The following is a 24,297-nucleotide window of genomic DNA, read 5'->3' as shown; positions in this document are numbered from 1 at the left end:
GAGGAATAAAAAACTACTCATCAGCATGATTGTTCATCAGCATTTAAGAGGCCACAAACTCGATAGGGGTGCCTTGTGTGGATGTAATAAAGGGGAGGACTGCTGGCAATTTCTTTTTGATTGAAAACAGCATACCCTTTGTTTTGTCCGTATTCAGCACCAGTTTGAGGTCAAACAAGGAAGGTAAATGCAAAAAAGAATCATATGAGTAATCCAAAGAATTAAAGAAGCTTTGCAGGTGCTTGGTGGTCGAGTGGTGAGAGCTCATCCTGTATAGGCAGAGTCTGCCCCTAAGCAGTGACAAGAGAGAAGAAGCCTTCGAAATGTCAGAAGAGACAGGTTTAGTCTTGTCCTTGGTTACAGAGTCCAACCAGCAGCAGCAGCGTCTTCATGTCCCAGTGGAGTCTCCCTGAAGAGCGACCGCTCCAAGGGTCTTCCTGAGACGTTCAGTGGAGCAGAGGTTGCTCCTGATGAACGGTGAGAAGGACAACGTGTCCTCCAACGCTGAATAAAATATTTCTGTAAAACATCACTGTCAGTGTGAGATCTTCCTGTGTTTTCAGTCTGCACATGTATTTACAGATGGACACACTCAGGAGCTTCCAGTGACCAGACTGCTTCAAGTCAGACCCTGAACCAAAAGGTGGGTGTATTTAAAGAAAGGAGCTCTGTGGGGGGGTTGGCCTCCTGCTATGTGCACTCTGTATAACAGATAGCTGCTGCCAGCAGACCTGACAAAGACAAAGATGCAGCACTGATTTCTTCACTGAGTTCTCTATTTATCATATGTAAGATATTATTGAACTGAAATTTCTTTATTTCAGGATTTTGAGGATAAAGTTTCAGAATTCATGAAATCAAATATGATGAGAGTTTGGAACGTCCTCAGTTCTAGTGGAGAATGTGAGGGAGGCAAAGAAAAGGAGGAGGAGGTCAATGAAGAACTGACTCAGTCAGAAACTGGAGCCAAAGAAGGATTTCTACAGATTATCCTGCATGTTTTGAAGACCATGAAACAAGATGCCTATGTCACCCTCCTCCAGCAAAGTAAGAGATTTGAGATATTGAACTATCCACTCAGGAAGAATATGTGTGTGCGTGTTCAGAATCATATATGTTTCTACTACATGTATGAAATTTGGTAGACACTGGCAACTTTAGGAGACTTACAAAAATATGCAGTGATAAACAGGAAGTCAGCCATTTTGAATTTCCTCTGCAAATTTGGTGCTGTTTTTCATGTTGCCATGAAATAGGAAATTGCAGTTAAGCACACATTGTCCAATCTTTATATGATATATAGACAGATATTGTAGATAGTCTTTGTTCAGCCCTATCATTTACAGTTTTTTGAAGTTGGCTAATGATGAATCTTTCTTCCCTTAGGGTTTTATGGAGAACTCAACATGTACCAGCAGAAAAATAAATCCTCTATGAAAAAGACATATGAGTACATGTCTGAAGGGATTAGACACCAGGGAAATATCATACCCTTCAGTAAGATGTACACAGAACTCTACCTTCTTGATGGAGGCATCAGAGAAGTCAATAGTGAACATGAGGTGAGACAAACTGAGAAGGCCATCAACCAACCGAGGTCAGTAGACACACCAATCAAGTGTGACGACATCTTCAAGCCCTTACCCAAACATAGTAAACCAATCAGAACAGTTCTCACCCAGGGGATCGCAGGAATTGGTAAAACTGTCCTGGCACAGAAGTTCATGCTGGACTGGTCCGAGGACAAGGCCAATCAGGACATCCAGCTCCTGTTTTCACTTCCTTTTAGGGAGCTGAATTTACTCAGAGATAAGGAAACAAGCCTGATGGAGCTTCTGTATGTCCTCACTCCAGACCTGAAAGAATCTGGACTCAAAGACCTGAAGATATACAAAGTCCTGTTTGTACTGGACGGTCTTGATGAATGCAGACTGCCCCTGGATTTTAATGGAAACAAGAGATGCTGTGATGCTACACAGGTGGCCTCAGTAGATGTCCTGCTAACAAACCTCATTGCAGGTAATCTGCTACCAAAAGCCAGTGTGTGGATCACTACCCGACCGGCTGCAGCCGGCTGCATCCCTCCACAGTATGTTGACCGGGTGACTGAGATACGAGGCTTCAGTGACCAACAGAAGGAGCAGTACTTCCACAAGAAAATTGATGATGAAAACTTGGCCAAAAGAGTAGCCACTCACATCAAGTCAACAAGAAGTCTCCACATCATGTGCCATGTGCCGGTGTTTTGCTGGATTTCCTCCATTGTCCTGGAAAAAATGTTTGCCAGTGCAGGAGGAGGGAAGATGCCAAAGACACTGACTCAGATGTACATCCACTTCCTGGCACACCAGACCACACAGATGCAAGACAAGTACTGCACAGAGCAAGAACTGGACCCTCAACACACTTACAAGATGATTATGTCCCTTGGGAAGTTGGCCTTCGAGCAGTTGCAGAAAGGCAACCTGATCTTCTATGAGGAGGATCTTAGAGAGTGTGGGATTGATGTCAAAGAGGCATCTATCTACTCAGGGGTCTGCACTCAGGTCTTCAAGGAAGAGTCCTGGTTGCAGCATCAAGTCTTCTGCTTTGTCCATCTGTCTGTCCAAGAGTTCCTTGCAGCCCTGTTTGTCCATGTAACGTACAAGGTCAGTGGTGTCAACCTGATGATCAAGGAATCTGGAGAATCACCCAAAGCAAAGTCTTTGTCCGCCGTACACAAAGCAGCAGTGGACAGTGCTTTAGAAAGCAACAATGGCCACCTGGATCTCTTCCTGCGTTTCCTCCTTGGACTCTCTCTGGACTCCAGTCAGGATCTGCTCAGAGGCTTGAAGATACAGGTCCAAACCTGTGATTCTCAGAGTCGCGATGAAACCATCAAGTACATCAAAGACAGAATCCAGCAGAGTTCTCACCCTGACAGATGTATAAATCTCTTCCACTGTCTGAGCGAGTTGAACGATGACTCTCTGGTGGAGGAGATCCAGAAGTACTTGGACTCAGGTCGAGACTCGAGTACAGATGAATTCTCTTCAACTCAGTGGGCAGCTCTGGTCTTTGTGTTGCTGACCTCTCAGGATAATCTAGAGCTGTTTGAACTGAAGAAGTACTCCAGGAAGGAAGAAGGTCTTCAGATGCTCCTCCCGGTCCTTGTAGCATCCAAATCAGCAAAGCAAGTGTCTCTGCAAATCTCCCCATAACATATCATATGAGTGTTTGTTAAACCTTAAGCGCACACCTTTCAAACTCAGTTTTGCAGATGACTCCATGCTATACTTACTTAAAGTTTTTTGTCTTTGTCCATCAGGTTGAATGACTGTGGACTCAGTGCAACCTGCTGCCAAGCACTGTCCTCCTCTCTCAGCTCAGCATCAGAGCTGTGTGATTTAGACTTAAGTGACAATAGTTTACAAGACTCTGGAGTTCAGCTGCTCTGCCCGGGACTCCAGAGTCCACACTGCAGACTGAAGACACTCACGTGAGCAACAGTAGTTCCTAATATTTTCTTACTGGTAGTTAAGCATCATAAGATCATGTTTTTTTGCCAACCCTTCTACCCTGAAGTAAATAACTTAACGACTCCTGGATGGCTTATACCAAACTTAAGCCCCTTTTCCATTGATCAAAAAACCTACTTATACCTAACCACAGAAATGGGTTTCATTGCCATTGGTGTTTACACAACATCGATGTTAGCTCTGTCTTCCTCCCCACGTTTTCCAGGGCCTAGTAAAGGCCTGGGTACTCCCACTGATGTCAGTTGAAAGGGGGGAAAATATCGATTCATGGTCCCTGTAGGATTTATCCTAATGACTTCTCTGTTCATTCAGTCTTAACAGATGTGGTCTCACCCAGAGATGCTGTGAACAGCTGGCTTCAGTCCTCAGCTGTTCCTCATCACAGCTTCAGGAGCTGGACCTGAGCGACAATGACATCGGAGACGAAGGAGTGCAGCGACTCAGCATCGGACTGGGAAATGAGTGCTGTAAACTGGAAACACTCAGGTAATGTTACTCTGGACCAGTGGTCGTCCCTCACCATGACTCTGTCCTGACACACTCAGCTTTCCCTCTTTCCATTTTAGTAGCTTTTGTTTGAGGCTCATTTAGATTCTGATTCTCATCAGGTTGTCGTTCTGCTGCGTTACGGAGAGAGGTTGTGGCTTCTTGGCCTCAGCAGTAAAGTCCAACCCCTCCTACCTGAAAGAGATTGACCTGAGCTACAATCACCTGGGAGAGTCTGGAGTGAAGCTCATCTCTGAAGCTCTGGAGGAGGGACAATGTGAATCAGCAAAACTGAGGTAAAAAAAAAAAACAGTCAGTGGGCTGCTACATCACAAGTGAGTATCATTGGAAATCCTTTCTGACTTGCCCTTCCACTGATTTCATGTCTCTCTCATTATCCTATCATAATAAAGGAGTAAAAGTGCAAATATATATCTATTTAAAGACACCCAATCTGTCCCTGTATCTCCTTGAGGTGGTTGTTCATGCTTTCTGTACCTTGTGATCCAGATCTTCATGACATATTTCATATTCTCCCTGCAGACTCGACCACAGTGCAGAGTGCTGGCTAAAACATGGACTGACTAAATGTAAGTTAAGATATTCTATAATGACCAGTGAGAGTGACAGTGCTGATCACAGGGAAACACTGTAGCCTAGTTCACACCTGGCATCTCAGTCAACTGGTGTTTTAGGGTTTGAGTTCACAATGAAACTTTGACAAATGATGACAGTAGAGTGGGTGGTTCTTCAGACCAGACACAGCTGCTGAAGGTACATGGCAGTGGCCTGAGTGTCCTGCCTGAGCACTTCTATTGGTTGATGAACAAGCTACAGAAGGTGATGGAATTGACAAGTTTTCGGCCTTGGTTCTGGGCAGATTTGAGACAGAAAACATAACTCCAGGTTTGTGGTGGGATGATATTAGACTTGTGTTATTTCTAATTTGATTCATTTTTCCTGCTTCCTCAGATGCATGTGATCTCACACTGGATGTGAACACCGCCCACAAACTCCTCATTATCTCTGAGAGGAACCGAAAAGCTGCCCAGGGCTTGGAGCAGCAGCCGTATCTCGACCATCCTGACAGGTTTGACTACTGGCCCCAAGTCCTGACCCAGCAGGGCCTGAGCAGCCGCTGCTACTGGGAGGTGGAGTGGGGAGGGAACTGGGCTGGGGTCGGAGTGGCCTACAAGAGCATCAGTCGTAAGGGTGACACCAACGACTGTTTGATAGGATACAACAGGAACTCTTGGGCTCTGCACTGTACTGGTCAGAGGTACACTGCATATCACAACGACAAGGAGTTTGCCATTGCCGTTCGCTCCGGTGGTAGCCACAGGGTGGCGTTATATCTGGACTGGGAGGCTGGCATCCTGTCCTTCTACAGAGTCTCTCCTGGAAGGTCACTGACACATCTCCACACCTTCTTCACCACATTCATTGAGCCTGTGTACCCAGGTTTTAGGATAACTAGCTGCTCTATCACACTGTGTCAGCTGAACTAGCTCAGAGGATCTTCCTGTCAGCAGAGATGACTCACCTGGCAGTGAAATACCTTGAATTGAAGGCAACTAGAATTGTATTTGTCATCAGTTAGGACCAGTCAGACCGATGCATTGCGAACTGATCAAGCCTCTTGGATAAAAGCTGAAACGTCTTCCTAGACAAAGTCCAGTTGCCTTCGAGTCAATTTGTTTCCCAGAGATACTATGACCTGGATGAATGGGAATATCCATAGACACAAGAGACTAATGACCCTTTTCCATTCACACTACTTATCTCGACTCAGTTCTTTTGCTTTGCCATCAGGGATAGTACCTGGTACCTGGTACTTTTTTGGTATGGTTGATACTAAGATGTGACATCAACCGACTGCCGGCCACTGATTGGCCTGACTGTCACTGGAAAGGATTTTTAAAAACACACTGGCAACAGCGCCCAATGATCTCTACTGCAATTGTTGTTGTTCTTTCACGCAAGTTAAATGGGTGCTGTGCGCAAATCCACATTGTGGTCCGCTGACAAGGTGCAGACGTTCCTTGTTTGGTGGCTGATGAGAGGATCCAGGAGAGCTAGACGGAGTGATGTGCTATGACGACCCCACCCACGTAGAGGAGGTATTATGAAGAACTCAGTAATGGAAAATGACCAAAACCAAAGAGAGTTGAATTGAGTAGAGCCAAGTAGTGCTAAGTGTGTAATGATATAGAACCATAACATACATTAAAGGACACCCAGGGTTTCTAACCTCTCCAGCGCTGATTCATTGTAGTTTATCATATATTATCTATTGTATATGTTCTTTCTTTTATGTGATATACTCTTTGTTTGTAATGTTTTATTAAAGTGCAAACAATAAACAAACAAAAAAAACACACACAGAGGGGGCGGTGGCTCCATCTGCTTAGAGCAAAGTTTTGGTTTTTCACGGTGGTTCACTTTTTTTATTTGTAATGATGGTTTTGTTTGCTCACATTATGTCTTTGTGTAATGTAGTTCACAATATTGACATAGGAATTAATCACCGATGAACCATTGATACTTTTCAATAATAATGACTGAAATATGAATGATTCATACATTTGAGCGAGACTGGTATAATAAACTATATCTCACTATCTATTGGCGATGTATAAAATAAAATGCAATATTTGATTATATCCAACTGTGTCTGTCACATCTGTCACAGTCAAAACTGAATCAGTTACATGACATCAACCATGGACTGATAAACTGCTCAGTCAGTTGTTTGACTCATTGATGATGTGTGAGAGTTCAGATCAATCAATGAAAAGAATCAAAAAATCATGAAACTCTCATATTCAAAACAAAAAAATGTATAAAATGTAACCTATCAATGATAAACTATATTGTAATTTTTTATGTCCATTATCCATGCAGTTCATCCATTCTTGTTCAAGTATTGATCAGTTGTGAAACATTCTGCAGTACCATATTTTGACCAGCCGAGGTCGCCATTGAGCCCTGAGGTCTGGCAACTGGGTAATTAAACCTGCATTAAAACTGTAGAGATAACCATTAACAGGTTCATAGAGATTCACGTCACCATCGGTGGGGTGAGGAGCAGTAGAGGTTAGTGCAGAGGACCGTACACCAGCTTCAATTCAATTTCAATTAATCTAAATTATGTACATTTATTATACAATTATTTTATTTGATTAATATTACTTTTTATTTCACTATTGTGAAATTGTATCACTCAGTTGTTACTTTTCTTTTTGATGATTTTATTTGTCTACTTTGTCTCTTATGTCTTTAATTCTGCCCTTTTCTTTTTCATTATGACTTATTTGATTATTTTGATTTGATAATAGTGACTTTTAATTGTGATTTTTGTGAAAAGTTTGCACATTATAAAATTTTAATCATACAGTTTTTACTATTTATTATGTTTTTGTCACACAAGTATGATGTTATTCTCATAATCAGGTGACTCGTAACTTGTTCCTGACTGGAGAAATTGGAAGTGTTACAACTGACCGATGTTACAACCATTCCTGGTCTCCCCTAAATCACTTTAACGGGTTGAATGAAGCTGCAACTGAGTATCTGACTCATGGAACCTCCTGCTCCGTCCTTGATTGTCCTCTTCCCCTCCTACAGGTCATATCACCTCGTATAACTTTATGATTAAACTTTGATCCAACACCTTTAGACTTTCTGTCATTTTGGTGAAATGCAGCGGAGGGACACCGACGACGTCTCCACCTGTTAAACGGTAAGTTAATGTTAATGTTAATGTTCATGTTCATGTTCATGTTCATGTTCATGTTCATGTTCATGTTCATGTTAATGTTAATGTTCATGTTAATGTTAGTGTCAGAAGTCTGAGGTGAAACGGCAGGAAAACAACAACAAAGACAGTTCAGCTCGTTCTAAGAAATCAAACAACATTGTGTTGAGTCGTCATCGCAGTTTTGAATCGACTTGTTTCTGCTGTGTAGGCTAGCTACTTCCACACTTGTCTAACTTTTGTCTAACGGTTTTTTCCCCTTTAAATTAAAACTTTATTCAATCAAAGTTTCATACAAACATATGTGTATGTGTGTGTGTGTTGGGGGGTCATGATTTCAGATGCTTAGTGAATGAGCTAAAAGTAGGCAGAGCACGTGTATCATATAAATCCATACAACTTCAATCAGACAGTGGACAAGCAACACAGAATCGATGAGCAGATACACAGTGAATGTTTTTTTTTCTTCTCTAAAGGTGAAATGGAGAAACTGCATCAAACACAGCTCGACCCCGAGGAGGGAGGAGACAGGAAACCAGATGGAGACGCTCAGAGAAAAAGGAAGACAGAAAGTGATGGAGACAAGGGACAAGGTGCAAAAAACAACAACATGTTTTTTGGTATTCACAGTGGAAGCTACAGATTCGATTTAACACCACTAATCACTAAAATAGCATAATTACAGCTATAAACATATGCAAAATTAAATTACACACAACATTATATTTTTAAATAATGTTAACATATTTTATAAATATGTTGTGTGTAATATTATTTTGCATATGTTTGTGCACCAATACACGATTTTGTTATTTCTTTATGTAAATGTTCACCATTTGTTTTAGAGCTGTGTTCAGTTGACCCTTCACAGATAAAAGTCCAGAATAAAAAATGAGTTGTTTTCTGTTTCCATTAAAGGTAAAAGACGCAAGAGAGCAGATGGAGGAAGAACGTCTGGCCTGGTCAGCAGTGACCTGCAAGATGTGTGAGTAGACCTGTCTGTTAGAAATATTAATAATACACTGTATAATTTTATTAAAATGCATAATAAAATCAGGTTGGATAGAAGGGGGAAAAAAATAGAACTTCTCTTACAACTCCTTAAATTATGGAGTCAACATGAAAATATCCCACCTCAACAAACAACTGAACACATCTCATGTTGATCAGCCTTCCCACTCCTCTCTTTCCCACTAGCTGCTACCGTCATGGTCACTGTAATTTCCTTCTGCTGCTATTGCTTTGTTGCACTGATCTAGTTTCAGGGATGGACTATGGCCTTATTATGGTCTTATATGGTTGGTATTATTACAGTAAGTTTATTATGACATTCTTGCTATCGTCTTATTTATTACAGTACGTTTTTTATTTCTATTTATTACAGTAAGTTCTTTTTTTTTTATGACATCTTGGTATGGAATTTTCTTGCACAAGCACTGACTAGACTGATATGACTGATTACTATGTTTCTTGTATGGCTTGTCAGTATGTGGAATATGTGAATTAAGTCTCCTGTCCATTGAATGTATTGCTATGCAACCAGGCTGCACTGTGGGCCCAAGACAAATTTCCCAAAAAAAGTTAGTTTACCCTACGTTATCTTGTCAAGAGTTCCTGTTGACAATGCGTCTACATTAAAATAATCATATAAGGAATTCAGACGATTGAATAGGTTTTCCAGGATGCTTGGTGGTTAAAGCTCATCCCATATTGTGGAGTCTCCAAATATATTTTAAAGGTGTTGTGCAAATTATTTCATGTCAGTTAAAGCAGAAGTAAGTGATATATTTGTGTTAATATAAGTCTTAAATAGTTATATCTTCCGACAGCAATCACTTACATAGAGTGTTTGGTCTGAAACACGGGTCTGTCAGTCCCTCTGCTCTGCTCTGAGCCCAGGAGAAAACATTTATCGTATCCTACAGTTTTTATCCAATGAGGAGAGAGAACGGCATGCAGGGCTGTGTGTGCAGCCAAGGAACGCCGTGAATGTGGCGACGTAGGGACGAGGACTGTTATGGTGCGTTCAAGGAAACTCGTATTTTTCCGACCGTGAAGTTGTACCAGTTCGATCTGGTACGAGTTCACCGGTCGGAAGTTACGAGTGGCCGTTATAGTGACTTTCACCGGTAAAACAGGTCGGAAAAACACGAGTGGGTTGCCTGGAACGCTACAGAGTCGTAAGTTGTGACTTGAAGCTGTAATTTCCGATTTCAAAAGCCGGCCTGGAACGCAGCATTAGCGAAAACGACCGGATCGCTTACTTCTGCTTTAAATATCTATTATACCCAAGCTATTAATAGATGAGATAACACAAAAGTGATAAAACTGATCAGCTCCACAAATCTGTTGTGGCATTTTTCATAATTTGTTTGGAATTTCGTGACGACCTGCGCCATTCTGACACTGCAAACAGGAAATGACACGTTTTAGCTCACAACGGGAGGGGGGAGGAGGAGCAGTGACTCTCCTCACAACAGATAGAAACAAATGCCCAAGACACGGTTCAGAAGTGGATTGGACAACACAGAGGAAAAGCCTGATCGTTCAGCAGAAGGAATACAATGATGAAAGAAAGTGATCGACAGAACATTGGTGTTGTTTTTCCTCAATGAAAAACTGAAAACAGAAACCAGACTGAGGACAGACACAGGTGTTGCATTACTGCTGATATGAGGAGGATGTGTTTTTACTTGTAACGTAATATTGAACCTTGCAGCGCGACCGATGTTTGCGGCGGCCTCTCTCAGTGAATATTCAGTGCTTTCATGTGTTAGTGGAACGACTGGTATAGTTAAAGCCTTTGGAAACCTGACTATATATGGTAAAAATGCTTATATTATATCAAAGTCAAGTGCCTCATTAAGCATCCACAAAAGTCTGAGTGACAATAACTATTCATAACTATTAGAAAACCTTGTTTAAAAACAGCTCATTTTGCTATTGAGGCACTATTGATGCCACTGGTCAGGACAGTGTGGGCGTGGCAGATAACGCTATGATTGACAGCTCCATTGTCATAGCAACACGTCAGTGGCGACCATTAAAAAAAAAAAAAAAAGTCCTCACCGGAGGACGTGCATCGATTGATTGATGCTATTTAGCAGCTAACTAGTCTACCAGCTTCGTTTTGGAGCGTCATAACCGTCTTTGGTCGTAGTCTCACAGAAAAAAAAAGCTTTTAACCGTCACTCATGTCTGTGTGAGCGCCAGGAGGGGCTGACTGACACACACACAGAGACAAGGCAGGTCGCGCTGGAAAGCTAATAAATGCTAAAAGCTAATCGCCAATTTACACACACCCTCCCTCCCTCCCTCCCCTCACCCCCCCAAAAAACCGGCTGTATCGGCTGTATGTAGAGAGGAGTTGTGAGGAGTTGTGGGCACACACACAGACAGACAGACAGACAGACAGACAGACAAGGTAGGTCGCGCTGGAAAGCTAATAAAGGCTAAATGCTGATCGCGGATTTACACCCCCCCCCCCCCCACACACACACACACACACACACACACACACACACATAAAAGAAACGGCTGTATCGGCTGGAGATGTGAGGGGTTTTGGCACAGACATACAGACAGACAGACAGGGCAGGTCGCGCTGGAAAGCTAATGAATGCTAAAAGCTAATCGCCACGCACACACAACTCGGGTTGACATGGCTCTGGTTGTGAGGACTTGAGAGGAGTGGAGGAGCGACCGTTAGCAGAACGGTTTTGTTCGCCGCCACTGGGGGGCTGGGTGAGAGAACTGACGTGGCGATTTATGAGTGGGTAGGATTTATTGCGTGATAAATCCCAGAGATAACTCCGCCCAATTCAAACCTACTGTACAAAACCTTAAAAGACAAATATTTTCAATTTGGATGGAAACTTTTTTCTAATTATTTTTACATGTTTAATAATATGTACATAAGACCCTAAAATACATGGTTAGGAGGCTTTGGTGGATTTGGGTTTCCAGAGGCTTTAAGGTTCAGGGTCAAGGGATGGATTACAGTGCAGACTGACAGGGGGAAAAGGAAGGTTTATTGTAACAAAGTAAAACAAAAAGCCGAACTGCTGAGCAGTCTGAAACAAACTCAACTGGGGAACTGGAGAGGTGGTCACAAGGAGTCCGAAGTGCAGGAGACTGGATGGAGATGGGGCTGGGAGCGGCTGGGATGGCTCTGGGTGCAGGTGATCCTGGACAGAGTCAGCTCATGGGTTCAATACTGAGAAAAAACATGAACGAAAGTACTACTATACCACTGGTCAGTAGGCAACGAACTGGCTTAACAGCAGCAGGAGATGGGGGTGGAGATGAGGTAACAAGGTGATAAGATGATGAGAAGCAGGTGAGGAGTAGGAGATGGCAGGAAACTGAGAAGGGCCATGCCATGCCCACAAGTTATGCACTATCAACAATGGCTCAATTAAACTGTAAAGTCTCCATCTAGGTCTGAAATGTCTTCTAATATACTGTAAGCCAATGCTAGTGAATATTAAATTAAGGGAGGAGACATGTTTAGTCTTGTCCTTGGTTACAGAGTCCAACCAGCAGCAGCAGCGTCTTCATGTCCCAGTGGAGTCTCCCTGAAGAGCGACCGCTCCATGGACTCACCTCAGAAATTCAGTGGAGCAGAGGTTCCTCCTGATGAACGGTGAGAAGGACAACGTGTCCTCCAACACTGAATAAAATATTTCTGTAAAACATCACTGTCAGTGTGAGATCTTCCTGTGTTTTCAGTCTGCACATGTATTTACAGATGGACACACTCAGGAGCTTCCAGTGACCAGACTGCTTCAAGTCAGACCCTGAACCAAAAGGTGGGTGTAAAAAAATCTTCAAACAAAGGAGCGCTTCGTGGACTCGTTGTTTAAAAAGAGGTGCTCTTTGGAAAGGGATCAATGATGTGAGAAAACAAAAGAAAAATTCCAAGGCACTCTCTTACCTATAAAATGCCTTTATTAAATGATGGCATGGTCAACATGACAATTAAAAACTCTGACGCGTTTCGGCGTCTAGCCTTCATCAGGGAGTCAAATGGAGTAGGACAGGAACAATGGTTCTTTTATACAAGTGTTTGTCCAATGACAAGTGTCCACCTGGTTGCCACAACCCAGAGTGGGTGTGGTCATCAGCCCATTAAAGGGACATATCCATGGCCCAGGCCTCAACTAAGCTGAATGAAAGAATAAAGGAAAACAATCAGTGATATGTACAAAAGGTGGGTGTATTTAAAGAAAGGAGCTCTGTTGGGGGGTTGGCCTCCTGCTATGTGCACTCTGTAACAGATAGCTGCTGCCAGCAGACCTGACAAAGACAAAGATGCAGCACTGATTTCTTCACTGAATTCTCCATTTATCATATATATGGAAAATATTATTAAACTGTTTTTTTTATTTCAGGATTTTAAGGACAAAGTTTTCAAGTTCATTAACTCAAACATGATGAGAGTTTTAGACATCCTCAGTCCCAGTGGAGAGAGTGAGGAAGGTAAAGAAAAGAAGGAGGAGGTCGATGAAGACCTGATTCAGTCAGAAACTGGAGCCAAAGAAGGATTTCAGCAGATCATCCTGCATGTTTTGAAGACCATGAAACAAGATGCGTATGTTACCCTCCTCCAGCAAAGTAAGGGATTAGATATATTGATACTGAACTATGTGTGTGTGAGTTCAGAATCATATACTGTTTCTACTATATGAAATTTGGCAGACACATGAAACGTCAGGAGACTTACAAAAAATATGCAGTGATAAACCTAACAGTAGTGTTGGGCACGTTACTTTAAAAAAAGTAATTAGTTATAGTTACTAGATGCTTTCCCCCAAAAATAACTGAGTTAGTAACAGAGTTAATTACCAGGAAAATTAACTATTGCGTTGCTTTTTTTCATAAAATGCTCAAATATGTCAAATTACTTAGACTCCTCTCCCTAACCCCCGTTTATCTGGAACTAACCAACTTGCTCAGTACTCCTCCACACAGACAGGCTCCAGGGCGTGCTGTATCTCTACACCTATCAGCTGTTTGGATCAGCGGCGTGTGGAAGAGGTGGAGTGATGAACAGCTTTTTTCCAAACAGGAAAATTATTATCAGTAACGGCAATGGTGTTGTAACAGGGGAAACAGTAACTTTTTTGATTATTCGTTACTGAAAAAAGTAGCGCCATTAGTAACGCCTTTTATTTTATTTAAAGCAGAAGTAAGCGGAATATTTGTGTTAATATAAGTCTTAAATAGTTCTATCTTCCGACAGCAATCACTTATATAGAGTGTTTGGTCTGAAACACGGGTCTGTCAGTCACTCTGCTCTGCTGTAAGCCGAGGAGAAAACCTTCCTTGTATCCTACAACCTTTATCCAATGAGGAGAGAGAACGGCATAAAGGGGCGGTCCTCTCTGTGTGTGCAGCCAAGGGATGCGCGTGAATGTAGTGACGTAGGGACGAGGGTGGGGGCTGCTAACTCCATCGGCTGACAAGAAGCCAAAACCACCGGATTGCTTACTTCTGCTTTAATACTGTTATTCCCATCACTGCCTAACAGGAAGTCAGCTATTTAGATTTTCCTCTGCAAATTTGGTGCTGTTTTTCGTGTTGCCATGAAACAGGAAGTTGCCAGTCTTTGTTCAGCCCTATCATTTACAGTTTTTTGAAGTTGGCTAATGATGAATCTTTCTTCCCTTAGGGTTTTATGGAGAACTCAACATGTATCAGCAGAAACATAAATCCTCTATGAGGAGGGCATATGAGTACATGTCTGAAGGGATTAGACACCAGGGAAATGTCATACGCTTCAATAAAATATACACAGAACTCTACCTACTTGATGGAGGCATCAGAGAAGTCAATAGTGAACATGAGGTGAGACAAAATGAGAAGGCCGTCAACCAACCGAGGTCAGAAGAAACACCAATCAAGTGTGACGACATCTTCAAGCCCTTACCCAAACATGACAAACCAATCAGGACGGTTCTCACCCAGGGGATCGCAGGAATCGGTAAAACTGTCCTGACACAGAAGTTCATGTTGGACTGGTCCGAGGACAAGGCCAATCAGGACATCCAGCTCCTGTTTTCACTTCCTTTTAGGGAGCTGAATTTACTCAGAGATAAGGAAACAAGCCTGATGGAGCTTCTGTATGTCCTCACTCCAGGCCTGAGAGAATCTGGACTCAAAGACCTAAAGATGTACAAAGTCCTGTTTGTACTGGACGGTCTTGATGAATGCAGACTGCGTCTGGATTTTAATGGAAACAAGAGATGTTGTGATGCTACACAGGTGGCCTCAGTAGATGTGCTGCTAACAAACCTCATTGCAGGTAATCTGCTACCAAAAGCCAGTGTGTGGATCACTACCCGACCGGCTGCAGCCGGCTGCATCCCTCCACAGTATGTTGACCGGGTGACTGAGATACGAGGCTTCAGTGACCAACAGAAGGCGCAGTACTTCCACAAGAAAATTGCTGATGAAAACTTGGCCAAAAGAGTAGTCGCTCACATCAAGTCAACCAGAAGTCTCCACATCATGTGCCATGTGCCGGTGCTTTGCTGGATTTCCTCCATTGTCCTGGAAAAGATGTTTGCCAGTGCAGGAGGAGGGGAGATGCCAAAGACACTGACTCAGATGTACATCCACTTCCTGGCACACCAGACCACACAGATGCAAGCCAAGTACTGCAAAGAGCAAGAACTGGACCCTCAACTCACTTACAAGACGATTATGTCCCTTGGGAAGTTGGCCTTCGAGCAGTTGCAGAAAGGCAACCTGATCTTCTATGAGGAGGATCTTAGAGAGTGTGGAATTGGTGTCAAAGAGGCTTCTATCTACTCAGGGGTCTGCACTCAGGTCTTCAAGGAAGAGTCCTGGTTGCAGCATAAAGTCTTCTGCTTTGTCCATCTGTCTGTCCAAGAGTTTCTTGCAGCCCTGTTTGTCCATGTGACGTACAAGGTCAGTGGTGTCAACCTGATGATCAAGGAATCTGGAGAATCACCCAAAGCAAAGTCTGTGTCCGACGTACACAAAGCAGCAGTGGACAGTGCTTTAGAAAGCAACAATGGCCACCTGGATCTCTTCCTGCGTTTCCTCCTTGGACTCTCTCTGGACTCCAGTCAGGATCTGCTCAGAGGCCTGAAGATACAGGTCCAAACCTGTGACTCTCAGAGTCACGAGGAAACCATCAAGTACATCAAAGACAGAACCCAGCAGAGTCCTCACCCTGACAGGTGTATAAATCTCTTCCACTGTCTGAGTGAGTTGAACGATGACTCTCTGGTGGACGAGATCCAGAAGTACTTGGACTCAGGCCGAGACTCGATTACGGATGAGTTCTCTTCAACTCAGTGGGCAGCTCTGGTCTTTGTGTTGCTGACCTCTCAGGAGAATCTAGAGGTGTTTGAACTGAAGAAGTACTCCAGGAATGAAGAAGGTCTTCAGAGGCTCCTCCCAGTCCTCGAAGCATCTAAATCAGCAAAGTAAGTGTCTGAAAATGTTTTTAATTCCCCATGACACATCATAAGAGTGTTAAGCCTTAAACACACCTTTCAACACCTTTCAAACTCAGTGTTGCAGATGACTGATGACTTGTAGATGATGTCTCGGGGGATAATAAAGTTTTCTGAACTGAACTGAACTGAACTGATGTTGTACAAACTTAACGTCTTGTGTCTTTGTCCATCAGGTTGAATGACTGTGGACTCAGTGCAACCTGCTGCCAGGCGCTGTCCTCCTCTCTCAGCTCAGCATCAGAGCTGTGTGATTTAGACTTAAGTGACAATAGTTTACAAGACTCTGGAGTTGAGCTCCTCTGCCCCGGACTCCAGAGTCCACACTGCAGACTGAAGACACTCACGTGAGCAACATATATTTTCTGAATCTCTTCCTGTTCCATAATTTTCTCACTAAGCATCAACAGATAATTGTGTTTCTTCTCAACCCTTTTTCTTCTGAAGTAAACTGGATGACTCCCAGATGGTTTATTTAAGCGTAGTGGAGTGATATGTTGCCTTTATAAAACTGTTACCATACGCAATCAATTTCATGAAATTTGTATTCAACCAATACATTATCCAATAAAATAGCCCCACTGTGGAAAAAAATACCTCTCCGAACGTTACCTCTGCATGTCGTCTTTTCCTCAGCTTTTTTTTCAGGTGAAAGTCACTGCCCAATCCACTCTACTATTGTTAACCCTTGGAGGTGAAAGTTCACCTTAACCATGTGAATTCAACTACTTAAAAGTCCCTGTAAAGTGACACTAGATTCGTCTTCTGAGTTAAAGCAGAAGTAAGCGATCCGGTCGTTTTGGCTAACTTCTTGTCAGCAGATGGAGTTAGTAGTCCCCGCCCTCGTCCCTACGTCACCACATTTACGCGCATCCCTTTGCTGCACACACAGAGAGGACCGCCCCTTTATGCCGTTCTCTCTCCTCATTGGATAAAGGTTGTAGGATACAAGGAAAGTTTTCTCCTCGGCTTACAGCAGAGCAGAGTGACTGACAGACCCGTGTTTCTGACCAAACACTCTATATAAGTGATTGCCGTCGGAAGATATAACTTTTTAAGACATATTAACACAAACATTCCACTTACTTCTGCTTTAATCACATCCCAGAGAGATGTCTTAACAACCATCCTGCCAAAAATTTAAATGCTAGAAAAATTAGTTTAGTAGGTATATCATATACCCACTATTATCATGACAAAATGAGGCAGTTCTCTCAGCTCTGGAAGTCTGCTACAGTCTGCACCGAACCCCCGCCCACTTGCTGAGCTTCATCAAGTTTCAACTGTCAATCAAATGGCCTGACCGCCAACTATGCTAATGCTTATGCTAACTGTCACATCGTACCCGAGCAGCTACGGGTTTGAGCTATACGCTTGAGCCTGAGTCCAGCTCTTATCTGAATGTTTCGATTACACACCGAGCAGTGAAGGAAAGTAAATATGCTGGGGCCGCTGCCGTCAGCACACGAATCTCCGCTTGCCCTGATAGCGTTAGCTCGGCGGCTAATGCTAGCCCGTTCGTCACGTGCTGACAGCGGCGGCCCTCGTTGTTGTCGCGGTGTAAGCCTTCAAGGCTCCCGTTGCTGTGGCGGTCAGCTGTGCGTCCGACGCTTCAGAGGCTTAATTGGACTTTGACTGTTTTGACTTTTAGGGTTTTGCCGCCGGCTGGTCCCATAGGTGGTTTTCAGATGACGTCACGTGGAACGTCACGACTGCAGATGGAGGGCAGGAAGTGTTTTGCCCGCAGGAAAACAATAGGAAAATGCCTACTGTCTGCGCTGTCTACGGCTGTTCAAAACGGTCAAACCGGGAAAATCAAAAAAGTTACTTGAGAGTTCCTAAGGTAGTAAGACATAAAGGACTCAAATTTCAACAACTGACCGTAAAACGGTGTGTGGGAGGGACGGAAGTGACCATAGTAAACAAACGGTGTCCTAGCCTGTTCTACAGTAAAAATGGCACATAGAAAGAGGAGTAAAGCAATATATTAAGCAGCAATATATATTTAAGCATCAACGATATTCAGCCAAACCCACATAGTTTGAAACAACGTTCAAAACACACACAGCCAGTGTCACAACTAAGCATATAAAGCCCGCTAGCTTAATGCTAACGTATATGTAAAACACCATAGACGGGCTAACAGAAATTAGCATGCAGTTTACAGCCAGTAAAGCTGCTAAAAACTGTTTTAATTGTGGCTTTAGCGCTGTTAACACGTCACCGTTTAATCCAGAGTCTGTGGTCAGTTTATAACGCTGGGGAATTTCCTCTGATGTTTGTTCTGGGAGAAGTGCAGAGTCTGTGTGAGCCCCGACCGGGGACCAGGGCAGCGGCTGTCACAGCAGCAGCAGCCGCTCTACCGAGCTGATCTGCCGGGGCCGACTGTCCTCCTCCCGGAGGAGGAAACGAGCCAAGTAACGTATCCGCACGCTTTTAGAGGTTTACCGCTGAGATTAATGCTGGTCTCATTGATGAAATTTAACTGTGGCAGTGGCATTAGTTTGTTTGAATGAAAAGTGAGCAGGGCTGCTTCTGGGCTAAGGACTGAAACCACATTTACGTAAATGAATAAATGTTTTACAATGAACCGATCAGTCTAACACATTTTATTTTGTTAAATCGACATGGTTACTGTACATGGCAAAGATTATTACCACTTTATGACTTAAAATTACTCGGTATTTCTATGGGAGTCCTATGGGAGTGTCGCCACTCTGTTATATCAATCGCTCTGGTCGAGGCGGTGTGTTTCACTGCTTCCTTTCTCCCGATTTAAGGTTGTATGGATCGTATCCGATATATTTCTCTAATTTTTGGTGATACCTGCTACGTGCAGGCTCGACCAAAAGCTTCGGAGTACTCGCTTTCCATTATTTTCAGGCACCGCTCTCCACTTCCTGCCCTCCATCTGACATCGCCCCGCCCCCTTCGCGTCATCATAACCACGTGACTGAAAACAAGCTATGGATGAAATCTAACAATTGTGGCAGTCTGATTAGTTTGTTTGAATTAAAAGTGAAGCTTCATGTTTCACATAAGAGCAGCGCTGCCTCTGGGATCTGTATTGACTATGTACAAAAAACACCACATTTACATCAATAAATAAATGTTTTACAATGAACCGATCAGTCTGCATTACATTTTATTTTAATTTAAAGACAGAGACCATGCTAGTGGACTGGTAGCTCCAGCAGCAGTGGCAGCAGACGTCGTCGGCATTCTTGAAGTATTTATAGTGTTGTTGTGCACATGGGAGGAGTTATGAAAGTAGGGGCCGCAGTGCGTCATGGAGCCCCCTCGGTAAGCCCGCCCATAAAAACCTAGACCACTGAAGCAGAGTGAAATTGTTAAACCCCAAGACTCTAAAATTAAGCACTGTACAGAAATTAGTCTTTTTGCATGTTTTTATCAATAAATTTTGAACACTTTTAATATATTTTGAAACAAAACTCCAATTTCACTTTACAAGGACTTTATGTCTATTTGTTAACGCTGTAAAAACACCAACTTTCTTTTGCTACCAACTGCAAGAGTACTTGGTCATGGATACATGACAACAAACTTCCATTAATACCAGTCATACGTGCCTGAGGCGGAGTGATAGCCTACGCTGTGATGAGGCTTTAGAATAGTAGCTGTGGTATATGCTCAATATACCACGGTTAACAACCAAGATCGCCTGATTTCAACCTGTTAACACACCAGAAAAAAGTTAAATTGCCACTGGTTTGAACATAACATCAACATTAGCTTTGTCCTCCTCCCTGGGTTTACCAGGGCCTAGAAAAAACCTGTGTACGCCCACTGATGTCAGTTGAAAAGGGGTGGATAATATCCACTCATGGTTCCTGTAGGCTTTGTCCTAATGACTTCTCTGTTTGTCCCTTCAGACTTAACAGATGTGATCTCACCCAGGGATGCTGTGAACAGCTGGCTTCAGTCCTCAGTTGTTCCTCATCACAGCTTCAGGAGCTGGACCTGAGCGACAATGACATTGGAGACGAAGGAGTGCAGCGACTCAGCATCGGACTGGGAAATGAGTGCTGTAAACTGGAAACACTCAGGTAACGTTATTCTGGAACAGTGGTTGTCCCTCACCGTGACTCTGCCCTGACACACTCAGATTTCCTTCTAAACATTTTAGTAGCTTTTGTTTGAGTCTAATTTGGATTCTGCTGTTCACCAGGTTGTCGTTCTGCTGCATTTCGGAGAGAGGTTGTGGTTTCATGGCCTCAGCAGTAAAGTCCAACCCCTCCTACCTGAAAGAGATTGACCTGAGCTACAATCACCTGGGAGAGTCTGGAGTGAAGCTCATCTCTGAAGCTCTGGAGGAGGGACAATGTGAATTAACAAAACTGAGGTAAAAACAAAAAAATACAGTCAATGCATCACTACATCACAAGTGAATATCATTAGACAATCCCTGTCCAACGCTCTGGTCTCACCCCGTAGAGCTCAGCCCATGTAGGCAATGCCCCAATCACAGAAGCCTGGGTTCGAATCTGACTCGCAGTCCTTTGCTGCATGTCGTCCCCATCTCTCTCCCCTGATTCCCTGTTTCTCACACTATTCTATGATAGTAGAAAGCCCAAAAATACATCTTAAAAAAAAAAAGAAACCCATTTTGTTTCTTTGCAAACACTGAGATTTGTGTTCATGCTTTCTGTACCTTGTGATCCAGATCTTCTTGACATGTTTCACATTCTCTCCACAGAGTCAACCAAAATGCAGAGTGCTGGCTAAAAACTGAACTGATTAAATGTAAGTTAAAATATTCGGTAACACTTTACTTGACGGGTGGGTGCATAGCATATTCATAAGACCTTTCATGAAGGCTTCATAAGGCATGACTCAGCATACATACATCAGGTTACACTGCTGTGGAATAACGACCTGGATATTTTTTTCACAATAAGAGTCTTCTAATTGCACCTGGAAATATAAAAACAAACTACCCCTATTTAGTTTCTATTGCAATGATTCATAGCTTATGAATGTTATTTTATATGTCACTTTACATTACAGTCAGTAAAGGATTCATAAGGGTGACTAGAGTTATTTGTAAATCTTTCATGGATGGTTTATGAATGTTATTTTCTATGTCACTTTACTGTACAGGTGAAGAAAGATTCATAACTGAATGGCAAATGATGCTACCACTGGAATGGTTTGGTGTCTGGGAAACTTTGAACAAAGCAAACAATGCATCAATTCCGCATTGATGACTTTACTTTAGCCTTTGTACAAGTTGGTATTTGATCCCGGTAGGCCTACCTCCAGGTTTGATAAAGGGACTTTGATGAAACATCTGGGTAACACTTTGCATTTGTGACTGTTGTGAGGCCTTCATGAACTATTGCAATAGAAGGCTGAATAGGGGTATTTTGTTTATGTTTGTGGTGAATGATGTTAGACCTGTGTTATTTCTAATTTGATCTCTTCCTCAGATGCATGTGATCTCACACTGGATATGAACACTGTCCACAAACTCCTCATTATCTCTGAGAGGAACCGAAAAGCTGCCTATGGCATGGAGGAGCAGCCGTACCCCGACCACCCAGACAGATTTGACTACTGGCCCCAAGTCCTGACCCAGCAGGGCCTGAGCAGCCGCTGCTACTGGGAGGTGGAGTGGGAAGGGAACTGGGCCGTGATCGGGGCGGCCTACAAGAGCATTGGACGCAAGGGTAACAGCAACGACTGTTTGATAGGAGACTACAAGATGTCTTGGGCTCTGCACTGTTCTGGTCAGAGGTACACTGCATATCACAACGACAAGGACTTTGCAGTTGCCGTTCGCTCCGGGGGTAGCCACAGGGTGGCGGTGTATCTGGACTATGAGGCTGGCATCCTGTCCTTCTACAGAGTCTCTCCTGGAAGGTCACTGACACATCTCCACACATTCTTCACCAAGTTCACTGAGCCTCTGTACCCAGGGTTTAGAGTCTGGTCCCCTGGTTCCTCTATCACACTGTGTCAGCTGAACTAGCTGAGAGGATCTTCCTGTCAGCAGAGATGATGACTAACTAGATAAAGTAGCATTTCCTGAAGGAAATGCGTGTGAATGCTGAAATCAGCTGAACGCTATTGCAGAATCAGCAAATAGTGCAAGCAGTGATCACCATACAAAGACTGTTGATGAGCTGCACTCTGTCTCACTCTGAAGTTAACGAGCCCAAAGCTGCACCTGTTGGAAACACACTGTGTCAACACCAAGAAAGCTTGAGAGTCAAGCTTGAATGACTTACAATGAAAATTTCTGTGAATTTCAGGCTGAGAGCAGCAGTTTCAACATGAAGCAAGTTATCAGAAGTCAACAGAGGACGACTGGGAAAATAATTCACTATAATTGTTATTGAGGCAAGATTTGAACCAGCAACCTTCAGGTTTAAAACAAATTAAAAAGCACTTAACAGCAAGTTACAAAAGTAATCACCATATCACCAGACATGCAGCTGTAGGAAACTTTACATTACCTAAAGCCAGATCTAACGCCATCAAGCGTACGGTGTTGTATAGAGGTATGAAAGAATGGAATTCACTGCCGAAAAATATCAAACTAACCACTAACACAAAGAAATTCAAAATATTAATAAAACAGCATTTATCAAAGACAACATGGTATATTTATATATGGAGTATATTTTGATGGATATGTGTTATTATAATGTATATTCTGTAGAATGAATGTATATACAAGTATGATGTACAGTATACATATATGATATGTAGAAATGTGGGTAATATGATTAGTATGTGAACAATTAATATAACGAAGAATGAATGAAGCACAGTTAAGAAATGTAAACACTCACTCTGTTTTTGTTTTGTTAGGTGAAGCATATCGCTCACTTGTTTTTTTGTTTTTCATTTTTATAATGTTTATGTTTTGTGTTTTCAACTGTATATTTGATAATGTTGGACCCCAAGAAGAAGAAGAGCTGTGGCTTTGCTGCACCCTCCTCGTTGTGACTCATGACGAGATTGATTAGCCCCCCTATGAAAATTTCACTTTTTTGTAAATATTTCCCAAGTGCTGTTAAACAGAGCAAAGACAGTGTTTTCAAACATCATAGTTCTAATTTGGATACTTGCATTGATTTACTTTGCAGACAGAAACAAAATTATTTCAGAAAAAACAAAAACTATCAGGATCAAAATTATTAACCCCCTCTGATGCAAATAGTTGTGTATCCTTTTTGCTGGATAACAGTGTCAGTAATGATTATCTATAGGTAATATCACTCAACTAGGCTTGTAAGTCACTCTATATAGGTGTGGGAGCCCATTTAATTTTTTTTTTTTTAATCTCAATTAATATCAGTTATGTAATTTTGTTACAGTTAGGCTATGACTTTTTATTATATCAACTTGACTATTTATCTCATGGCAATTTTTTCCACACAAATTTTTATATTTGATGATTTTCTACTTAACAGTGACAAATTACTTTATTTTGTCTTGTATGTTATGTGTGTACGAGAGTGGACCATTTTTTCGAGTCCATAATAAAGATTATTATTATTATTATTACTTGTGACTTTGTCTCTTAGTTATATGTTTGAATCTCCTACTTTTGATTTTTGTCACATATGGTGACTTTTTGGATTGTTTGTGAATTGCCAATGAATGATAATTGTGACTTGTCATCTGTCCTCATGATTGTGAGATTTTATTACAGTTGCTGTTATTTCTTGTTTCTTTTTCTGTTACATTAACACAAAGGTGCTTCCATACAAACCACAGTGGAGCTCACTGCCCTGGGCCAGGACACCGCTATAATCAGAGGGAAGCCGTCCCTGTTCTGCAGAAACGCTCTGTGATGAGTGCATTTCGACGGAGGCGAGTTCAGAGGATCCTAGCGACAGACCACAACAATTACAATGCTTTAATTTATTAAAACATCGTCACAGAGTGTGAGTAAACAGCCTGAATGAAGCAGACGGAGCTGCCGAGCGAGTCTCAAACTGACTGAACCGAAACTAAGTCAACTTCCTGCATCATCCTCCTGGGAGTGGCACCTGAGCGTCTGACTTATTCGGGC

General features: G+C 42.6%; 2 protein-coding genes across 2 annotated transcripts in view; both read left to right on the top strand.

The window, feature by feature from the left end:
• The window catches only part of LOC146972750 (NACHT, LRR and PYD domains-containing protein 3-like), a 74,009-nt gene extending 51,714 nt beyond the window's left edge, over positions 1–22,295 (top strand). Inside the window, exons 8-17 of the mRNA XM_085803162.1 lie at positions 364–477; positions 12,293–12,406; positions 12,512–12,572; positions 13,155–13,377; positions 14,435–16,220; positions 16,427–16,597; positions 20,144–20,317; positions 20,440–20,613; positions 20,968–21,014; positions 21,701–22,295. Of these exons, the coding sequence (XP_085659288.1) occupies positions 364–477; positions 12,293–12,406; positions 12,512–12,572; positions 13,155–13,377; positions 14,435–16,220; positions 16,427–16,597; positions 20,144–20,317; positions 20,440–20,613; positions 20,968–21,014; positions 21,701–22,242 (3,406 nt within the window). The 3' untranslated portion in view covers positions 22,243–22,295. The remainder of the gene's footprint in view (positions 1–363; positions 478–12,292; positions 12,407–12,511; positions 12,573–13,154; positions 13,378–14,434; positions 16,221–16,426; positions 16,598–20,143; positions 20,318–20,439; positions 20,614–20,967; positions 21,015–21,700) is intronic.
• Positions 864–5,649, top strand: LOC146972751 (NACHT, LRR and PYD domains-containing protein 3-like). The gene is made up of 7 exons (XM_085802151.1): positions 864–1,047; positions 1,387–3,172; positions 3,287–3,478; positions 3,831–4,004; positions 4,127–4,300; positions 4,548–4,594; positions 4,977–5,649. The coding sequence occupies exons 1-7, from the start codon at positions 864–866 to the stop codon at positions 5,510–5,512; spliced, it is 3,093 nt and encodes a 1,030-aa protein (XP_085658277.1). The 3' UTR covers positions 5,513–5,649.
• Positions 22,296–24,297: the final 2,002 nt, after the last annotated feature.

Source organism: Trachurus japonicus, chromosome 16 (assembly GCF_045865225.1).
Source record: "Trachurus japonicus isolate A0001 chromosome 16, Traja_1.0".
Taxonomy (NCBI): domain Eukaryota; kingdom Metazoa; phylum Chordata; class Actinopteri; order Carangiformes; family Carangidae; genus Trachurus; species Trachurus japonicus.
Note: the sequence above shows the minus strand (reverse complement) of the source record. Positions and strands in the feature narration are given on the sequence as shown.